Here is a 9,904-nt window from a genome sequence, read left to right on the forward strand (position 1 = left end):
CAAAGAAGACAATTTCAAGAATGTCTTGGCAAAAACCTCTCACATGCTGGTTTGTGGGCCGTGCTTCAGTGACTATGCGTGTCACTCTGCTTCACTTGATGTATGCCATCCCAGGGCAGCTCAGAGTACAGTGGGGAAGACTGAAAACTTCTCAGGATCCACTCCCCATTGAGTTCTTCATGTTTGTTTTTCCTTTCTGACTTCAGGAAGTTGGTTAGATATAAAACAAGGAATAATAAGAGTGAAGGAAAGAATCCTGGATCAAGTGCTGCAAGATGATACTCTTCTGCTTCTTTTTACTGAAGTCTTAACTTCTCTACTAGAGAAGAGGAGACGAGATTATTGTACTGCTCCCTACCTGCTCACTTCTTGATCAATAGGTATTGCACAGATTCACTTGCTGGCCTGTATGGCTGGCCTTATAGCAAGGCCTATGTTTCTGTTGAAATCTGTTCACTTTCAGCGTCAGAATCCTTCCCCACACTGACATATGGAAGTCTGCTGAGCAAGTCAGTGTAGCTGTAAATGCTGAGCCTGACAGGAAGGCTGCAGCTCTGCCTGTCTTGTGGGCATGGCTGGAGGAATGCCCCATTGGACTGGAACTGCCCAGGGCTTGCCCACTGTAGGAGGATGTTGAACATTCATTTCCCCTACAGAAAACTTGTGGTGGGGTGTTTTTGTTTTGTTTTTTTTAGGACAGCAGGATAGCAACATTGTAAGTTTCACTTAACACCTGTTTAGATCATAACACTTTGGACCTGAGAAGCCTGGATAAGGTCCCTCCATCCTAGTTCACACAGTTCTCTGCAGCTTGGTTCTGAGTGCCTTGGGCAAAGGAGTGCGATAGTCCCCTAGGAATTACCCTCCTTTCTATCTATTCTTTGTAGCAAACATTTGTGCCTGAGGTTCCAGGGTATGCATTAGTTTCAGAATCTGGAGTGACTGAGGGGTGAGGTCACCCTTGTATTTTGGGCCTGTTTAAGTATGCAGACTAGAATCTAGTAAATGTGTTGGGAGAAGGATCTGCTTGAGTCTGAGGGGCAGGATAGGTGACGCAGTGTCTAATAGTGGAAGACTCCTGCGTTGGTTCGTCCTGTGATGATGGCTGGAAGCAGTGATGTATGCTTTTGCCTCTGGCATTCAGCTTTTCTGTATTCTTCAGTAAACCCGTGGGAAAGGGAGATTGATAGCCCTGCTGCTTTCTGGCTTTGGTGGTAAAGTTGTTCCTTCTGATGCTGGACAGAGGCATCAGTGTCTTAGAGCAGCCATGCTCCACACATCTGAAGTCCTGAGAAGTCTTTATTGGGTGAAGAGGGGAAAAGCTAAAGTTCAGCATGCCTTTCTAGGCTTGTTGTGCTTTGTATGGCAGTGCAGAGAGGCATTCAGCTGCAGGTGCCTTTCTCCCCCTTGAGCTGTGCTGCCAGCTAAGTAAGCTATTTTTGCATGTGCTTTCCAGATCTGTACCATTGTTTGTGTAATAATCCCCACCTTCTCCAGTTACTTCATAAAACACCCAAGAATCCTTGGCTTTCTTTCCCTTAGATGCCTCCTTAGATGACGCTTTTGAAACCAGAGCTGTTTGTAAGACTTCTTGCCTATTCTTGCATAATAATAGAGGAAGAGAAGAGATGCAGCTTCCTGTGCAGCTGCAATCAGGGACATCTAACTCTGGCCCTATGTCTGCTTGTGGTGTGGTTCCAGATTGGAGAATGGAGGCTCCTTTTGGTAGGGATCCTTGCAGAAGGGACCCTTGGTTCTTTCTGGCATGAGTGCAAATGGGCCAGATGGGCCCTGGGCAAGACGACAGCCCTGTCCCTCCTTGCCTCCCTCCCTGTGTGCAGGAGGGTGAGGATGGGAATGCAGAGATTCAGTAATGGATCAGGCTTATGGCAGCATCTAAGGCCAATCTCATTAGTAGGAACCAGGTCAGGCTGCCTTGATTTGAAAGGAAGGAAAAGGGGGAAGCTAAGTAATTAAAAGGGGAAGAGTTAGACATCATGAGAAGGAAGATCATGTGGCTCCCATCTGCCTGGCCTGATGTAGGTGATTGCTGTGAGCCATGCTGCAGTTTCCTAGAAGAAGTAGCTGGTATAGCAAGCAAATGAGTAGGCACTGCTTTCTGTTGCTGATTGTCCTTGGCTTTGCCACAGATTTTTACAATGCTTAATAGAAAGAGAAAAACCTTTTCCACTAATATGAAGTATGCTGTGGCACCACGAACTAAAACGTAATACACTGAGGTGGGAGAATCCCAGTGCTAGGGGTGATGTAACTCTGTGCTATCACTCTAGCTGTCTAGTGATGTTTCTTTCCAGCCATTTGAGATAGGGCTCTGTCCCTTACAGTGACAGCTGTATTAGCTGTCCCTTGTGTACAGGCTGGCTGAGGAGATCTTCAGAGAGAGGTGGGAGGAAGGGGGCTGAGGAACCTGCTGGGTGGTAGCTTGTACCTCTCATCAAGATGAGGGGTGGTATAAATCTCTGGACAAGGAATGGGTGTGTAGGGGTTATTTGATCAGCCTGAGCTTTGTTGTAAGACTGTCAGTGAGCAGTTTAGGCAGGTGTAGTACATGTTGTGTCAATACAGAAGCAGCAGTTCTGGGAGTCTGGGGAGAGATAGATCAATGCCCTGTGAAAAACAGGAGTTTCCACAGGCTGTATGTCAAAAAACAGTTGCACGCAGCAGCGGAGTGACTCATACCTTCCTGAGAGGTGGAGGGCCTCAGCAGTACGGGGGGATGAACTGCAGTAGCTGAGGTCCCAGATCAAAGTCTCCCTTTCAGTGCAAATTTAGAAATTATCTGTGAGTCCACAGGACGGTGTTATCCTTCAGCTTGCACTGATCCTTCCCCTTTTTCTCACCTGTGGTGGACAGCGATTGTTCACATGCCCTACTCAGTTCTATTTCTCACCGTTCATCAGGTTCATAGCCTTCTCTGTACCGAGGCAGGGACTTAATGGGGAGTGCTAACTGTTGCATTGCTTAGGAAAACTGCTGTCCTAGCTTCCATTCAGGACTGAAACTGTGTATGTATACTTTCTTATTGTACTAGTCCTGATACATGTTAAACCATATGTTTTGGTTCTCGATACTGTACCACTGCAGTCTGTAGATTTTTATTTTTATTGTTTGCTTGCCTTTGTTGTTGTCACTAAGCATCCCAAGTTTTACTGTGGTAGATCTCCAGTTGTCCTCAGTACACTTATTTGCCAGCAACTTCACAGCTTTGCTATCCTGTGAGATAAAAACTTTGCTTCCCTTTCTGTCTGTATGATTGTTCAGGCTGATTCTTGAACTTCTTTGGATGTCAAATGTGTCTTTTACCAACAGTGTGGCAGACGTAATGCCTTAATCAGTATAGGAAGGTTCCTCAACTTCTGAGGAGCCAGGAAGCAGTCTCCCACCCACTCAGTAAGCTTGAAATAAGTGACTGAAGGAGGAAACGGGGATTTCAAATTAGCTCACTTCCTCCAGAGCAACTTTTCTCTTACGTAGCAGCAAGCCACACGTCACTGAAAGCTGGGGTAGATTTCATGTGTCTACTTCTGCCTGGAAAAAAAATTTCTGAGCAAGAAATGCCATCTGGTCATCAAAGTGGGATTTTATCTTGGTAAACCCATTTTGTATTTCATCTTGTCAATGATATTTATTGCCTGTTCTCCAAAGCATAGATAAGACTGCAGAGTAAACTATTTCAAGGTCGATCTGAGGGATTTTCCACTGCCCTGTTGCCTTTTTCCTTACTGCTTATGTGCCAATCAGATGATACTTATTTCTCAATGATTGTATTGCTGTTTCTATCTTTTTGCTGCAAGATAGAAATGGCTGTATTGTGGGAGTATGGTAGTCTGAGCACAGATTACTGTCTCCTTCAGGTCTTTTGGAAAACGGGCTAAGCAGAAGCTACTGCTCATTCCATTTTCATTTTTCTTTTACGGTGCCTGTAATCACCTGCAGTTTGTCTTTGCTCTATCCTCATTCACTGGAACTAGAGCAAAACAAAGTGCTTCAGTGTCCATGACCATGATGAGCCTTTGTTTTTCCCTGCTATGAGAGCAGCAGAGCAGCAGGACTAGAGCTGATAAGGAGGGGTGTCATGTAGAGTAAACCCACAAGAAGAAGTTGCAAAGAATTGACTAATCTGACTTTTGCTCTTTTTTTAATTTGCCAGCTGAAAGGAGAGTTGTCACGCATAGTTGAAAAACTGATTGAAGATTATGACCCTGTGAATGGTGAAGATAAGAACTTACAAGATGCATGGGACTACGTGCAGAAACAGGTGAGCCACAAGGTGAAGCAAGGAAAAGAAAGATGCTATTTTGCCAGTGCAGCAAAATGGTTTATAAAGTTAGGCTGAAGACATGAAAACAGGTATTGCAAGAAGCCTAGTAGTGTTCCTCAATCCTGTTATGCCTTTCCAGTTCTGTATATTCAAGTCACAGTTGCTGACATCCACTACTTGATATTCTCAGCTTCCGGAAGCTCCCCCATAGCTTTGGATGTTGTGTAGTCTGTTCATGTTTCTTGGTAGTGAATTGCAACCATCTCCTGTATCACTTGACTTAAGTGTGTCTCATCTATTCCTCAGGTATCTTTTAAAAAGCTGCATTTTCAGCGTAGGTGACTGTTGGTTAACATTATAGTGCACTGATTTGGCTGAGATATGAAGTTGTCTGTGATGTTTGGTGCCTGCATATTAGCAGGTAGTACTACTAGTGGTAGATGAGACACTGATTTTCTTCTATATGGTGGCTCTTAAGACTAGGTAGTATTTGCTGCACAGTGCAATGTATCTGGCCTACCAAATGATACCCTGACACTTCTGCTCATCATCTGCAGTGTCTCTGGAATGCCTTAGTCTGTGTGAAAGCCACAGTGCATGCTATTTCTACAGCAAGTTAAAGTCCCTAGCTTATTGCCAGGCAACTCAGCAGCACTGTCTGCATTGCTGCTTGGTGTCTGTTGCCTGCTTACTGTGATATTCCTCTGCAAGCGTGAGCATTCTTGGGAGCCATCCAACTGCCTGTGATTTCTGCTTTAGCATCAGGGTCAATGCCTGAGCAACTAGGTCAGCGTTCAAGCACACTGGAGTCATGATAGCTGTTTGATGCCAAGCCACGGACCAGAGAGCCTGCTGGCTGTTGGAGTTAAATACATGCCCAGCATGAGGCTGATGTATTATCAGTACAAGTAATAGCATTTTTCTTGTCTGTTCTTTACACTGACCAGTAATATTCCTCCTTGGAGGGAGTGATTTATTTATGTTCTATTGCTGTATTTGTAGCTCCTTGCCAGCTGAATCAAGGGAAGGCTTACTGCAGAGAAAAGATCCTGCTTTAGCTATTGTTTTAATGTAGAAACAGAAGAAGAAAGCTCTGTGGAGGAGTGGAGTGTTAAGAATCTACTTCCTCTAATACACTACGGTTTGCATTTGAAAGGGAGTAGAGGAGTTGTGCTGTCACCAGTTATGGGTTTAAAGTCCAGACCTTTCTGGGATGGGAAGTTTCAGCTGGATTTTCAGCACTTGTTTGGAAACCAAATGCTAATGCTGTTGTGGGTGTTCGGCTGTTCTTACTGCCACTGTCATATGTCACTGAAACGCTACGTTTCTTCTCTGAGCAGAGGGATTTTTTCCTAAACTTCCACCTCAAACCTGATTATCTCTCTGCTCTGGATCCCAGTGCTTGTGCGGTAGTATAGGCTTTCCAGAAAAGATCGTAGTCTTTTGCTGGACTTCCCGACGTGCTTTCCCCTTCGGCGTCTGTAGCTCTGTCACGTGAGGGCATAGGAATGTAAATGTCTCTTTGGATGGAAAACTTTCCTCATCTGCGTCCCAGCCAGCCCCGAGCAGCAGCCAGGCGAGTGCGAGCAGCCGGGGCTCGGTGGCATGTCCGCGCCACCGTGCGGCGGCTGGCTGCTGTGCCCTGCTGGCCGAGGCTGCCTCCGGAGGTACCTCGCAGTTAGGAACCAGACCGTGAAAAGTTCTCGCTCTGTGCGCGACCGCATCCACTGCCTGTTTGTTCGAGTGTGTAATATGCTATCATAAGCGTTATGACCACTATGCTTTATCTTTGCTTATTAGCTCACCTGCTGTGGCTGGAATGGAGCAGAGGAGTGGGAAAAAAATAACATTCTTATCAACAGAAGCTTGACTGCGTATCCGTGCTCCTGCTCCAATAGTTCCAAGGATGCTGAGGAAAATACAGGCTTCTGTAGTCTGGATGTTGTGGTGAATGGTACTGCAACATACACTGACTGGCCTGTTCACAAGCAGGTGAGTGAATATGTCTGGGGTTCATGAAGCTTCCACTGAAGTAGTCTTGTTTTCGCTACTCTGGAAATGACTCTGGAGAATGTTTTTCACTTTAGTGAACAGGATGACAGGGATCTTGCCCTTCTCTGCTAAAGCTACTGTGAAATTTGGCATAGCATGTAACAGGCTTAAGCTGTGCATGCACAAGAAGAGAGGTGTTACGAATCTCTAGTCTTGAGATACTTAGAATCCTGGCTGCTTTCCCCTCTGATAGTCTTTTCTCCACAGGGTTGTGTGGATGGGGTACAGGATTGGTTGAAGGACAACCTTGGTATCATTCTTGGGGTCTGCACAGGTGTTGCTGTTGTAGAGGTAAGTCATTCCCTTGTATACATTCATATCCTGTCTCTCTATGCAGACTCTTTCAAAGACAAAGTTATTGGGCTTGTTGTTGTTGTTGTTGTTGTTGTTTTTGCAGCAATGTATTTTCATCATCCTGGGGGGGGAATTAACTCTGTTTGCCTTAGTGATATCATTAAAAGGATACCCCTGTATTTTTTCTCCCCATACCACTCTTTCTTCCTACCTTATAATCTGATTGGTAACTGACTTCCCATTTTTCATTACTTATTCCAGTTGCTGGGGATGATACTGTCCATTTCACTCTGCAAGAACATTCACAGTGAAGACTACACCAAGGTGCCCAAGTCTTGAGTATTTTGACTCCAGAACTACGGCACCACTGAGAAAGGAGCAAACAGAACATTCCTGCCTCGTACCCAGACTGTCCAACCATTGACCATTACTCCTGTGACATCCTATTTCTGATACCACTCTGCTAAGAACTATTAGAGTTGCAATACAGCCTGATTTTCTGGCAATAGAGCCGTTGGGCTACCTGCACATCCTGCCTCTGGATTATTTCTTCTTCAAGAAGCAGAACTTAACTGTCCTGCATCACGAGACACCTTTTGCCACCTGCCCCACATCCTATTCATATCTCAATTCTACAACCCACTGGGCCTAATGTACAATAACTGTTCCTCCCTCCTGTTCTCCCACATCTTTTCCTTGGCCTCCAAAAGAAACACCAACTTCCTGTCCCATGAATCAGAACTGCTGTCAAGATGCCAGTGCTTTGGTAGCCTCACCTACTTACTGATGTGGTGGTAACTAGTTGTGCTTTACAGGCCTTGCAATTAACCTGATTCTTCTTCTGCTATGCATCTTCTAGCCTAGACTCTCATCTGAACTACCGAGCTCTACCTTCATCGTTTCTCCTGCATCTGGAGTCAGTCAAGCCTTGCCTTCAGTGGAGCTCTTCCCTTTGAGTGTGACAAGAAGCCACTGGGAGGGAGCCAGGTCAACCTGTCATAGTGTGGTCTGGCAGATTTTGGTTGTGGTGCTCACCTGCTTTTGGAATAGGTTGCTTGGGTTCTGGATCTGATGGTTGCATGTTTTTCTATTCCTTTTCCTTCATCCCTGCACTAGTTTTCTGGCTCTTTTCAGCACTTCAGAGACTGCTGCATAGTGTGGACTCAGCCCCAGGCTGGCTGTGTTGATTGCATTGGGTTGCCAACTTTCATACAAAAGTTGTGATTAACTGGATTCTTCCCCTGCCCCCACTGTGAACATAAAATATTAACGGTGGTTTATAGTAATGAGTATGGAGTGATCTGGCTTAATTGCAGGCACTGCATGTTGGAGATATCCCTGCTACCAGTGCCCAGTTTAGTTTTTGTAGTTTAGGTGCAAGGATTAAACTGCTTTTATTTTCATTTGTTCCAATCTGACTCCACTGTGGTCTGGAGCCATGGCTGCTGGTGACTGGTCTTGAGTGTAAGCACTGCAGCAGAAAAATAGCTGGTTTTGCACTTGCACAGGCTGAGTGGTTTGTGTACTTTATGGCTGGGATGTTTGCTCTGTTCAGCCATTGCCCAGCAGCAAAGATGGTGTAGAGCACAAGAAAGCAAGGAGTGTGGGTGGAAAAACCTCCCAACTTCCTAGATAATGGAGCTGGGTAGAAACCTTCAGTCCTAGAGGTAGTCTGGTCACAACAGATTTCCTGCTGCTGCATTTGCATTCTAGTTACCCTGGAAGTAGGAAGCAGTCTGGGAGAGAAGTGGACGGTCCTTGTCTGAGCCTTGATACAAGGTACTTGGTTGAGGGAACCTTTGCCTTACAGAAGTGGTCCCAGACTGTCAGTCCTATTCTTGCTGGATGGAGTTGGTAGGATAGTAGCTAGCTGTTCAAAGGCATGACTTCACTACCTACTCAACTTTTCTTCTGGCGAGAAAGGCCCATGCAGAGGAGCAGGGCTCCAGCAGTGGGTCCCTGCTGTGTCCTCATATATGGATTCAACCTTGACTGGGGAAACTAGATATGACTGGACAACTGATTTTTATGGAGGTCTGATAAGGCTTTGCTATTTTGAGACCCCTGCCCTCTCTTATGCAGATCCTTTAAGCTGACCTTTGCTATAGCAGAAGGCACCTTCTTAGCAGCAGAGCTTGCTAGCTTTCACAGTACAAAGTCTATTCTCTAACATGTTCTTACTTGTAAGATTCTTGTTTGATTACAGATGCCAATGCTGAGCAGCAAGTAAAAAGGGGCCCATGATGGGTTCCCTCTTTAATTGTTTTTTTGTTTTTTGTTTTGTTTTGTTTTGTTTTTCCTGTTTTTAGCAACATCTTCCCACTGGAAGAAATGCATGTACAGATATAAAAGTCTAGAGAGTGAATATTTCTGTAATAAAGACTTTGCTAAAAAAAAATATATATATTTAATCTCTGCGTATGTGTTTTGCATTGCAGTGCCTTCTCCCTCCTTCCCCTCAGCCCCCTTCTGCTTTACATGCAGATCACTGACATCTTGCTTTTTCAAGATAGCAAGGGCTCTGCCAAAAAGCAGGAAGTGTATGCCAGTATGTTCTGAGGTCCTTGAAAACTTCTGAGATCTGTGGCTGTGATTGATGTGGACTACAAAGATACTGCCTGTCAGAGGGAGGTGGCAATTTTCCTGTATTCTAGAGTAAAATTTGCCTTGTTTTGTGAGGTAAGGCTGAGTTAGGGTCGGCTAAATGGTAATTTCTTTGAATCACCTGCCATCTCCTAGGTAAGTGATATCAGTATTTGAAGATACTGCTTCAAATCTATGTATTCTGTACTTTGTGGGGTCACACAACTCCAGAGCTGACTTACAAAACACACACCATGCCTGTAGTGCATGCAGCTGTTGCTAGCCTAGCTTTTTTTTTTTTTTTTCCTCTTCCTATTCACCTTCCTTAGGCTTCAGGCTTCTGTTGAAAAAGGTTTGTCAGCCTCTGCAAGGCCACTGAAGAGAAGGCAAGCTGTGGTGGCTATTTTGGTAAGCTAAACCTGACAGCGCTTCCCTGGGGCCTTCGATTCAGAGTGCTCAACTTAATGGAACAACTTCCAAGCTTGACCAGAATTTTGCTAGAACTGTTGCTGGTACCAAGATTGGGCCCCAGGTGCCTGATCCCTGTGCAAACCACTCGCCTTTGGCCACTGGAGGGAGATGTTCTACCAAGAAAGCTCAGGCCCCGGTTCTGCAGTACCGGCAGCCTTGGCTGGTCCCTTGGGGGATGAGATGATGACAATGATCGCTTCCTTGTGTTCCTAGTTACTCCTG

The 9,904-nt window shown here is 45.3% G+C and overlaps 1 protein-coding gene across 1 annotated transcript in view; it reads left to right on the forward strand.

Moving 5' to 3' along the window:
• CD82 (CD82 molecule) overlaps positions 1 to 9,045 on the forward strand; it is a 34,102-nt gene extending 25,057 nt beyond the window's left edge. The window contains exons 6-9 of the mRNA XM_042868237.1: positions 4,172 to 4,279; positions 6,083 to 6,274; positions 6,542 to 6,625; positions 6,890 to 9,045. Of these exons, the coding sequence (XP_042724171.1) occupies positions 4,172 to 4,279; positions 6,083 to 6,274; positions 6,542 to 6,625; positions 6,890 to 6,967 (462 nt within the window). The 3' untranslated portion in view covers positions 6,968 to 9,045. The remainder of the gene's footprint in view (positions 1 to 4,171; positions 4,280 to 6,082; positions 6,275 to 6,541; positions 6,626 to 6,889) is intronic.
• The last annotated feature ends 859 nt before the right edge of the window (positions 9,046 to 9,904 follow it).

The sequence above is a fragment of the Lagopus leucura genome, unplaced genomic scaffold (genome assembly GCF_019238085.1).
Source record: "Lagopus leucura isolate 7727_CA_CO unplaced genomic scaffold, USGS_WTPT01 Super-Scaffold_1, whole genome shotgun sequence".
In the NCBI taxonomy this organism is placed as follows: domain Eukaryota; kingdom Metazoa; phylum Chordata; class Aves; order Galliformes; family Phasianidae; genus Lagopus; species Lagopus leucura.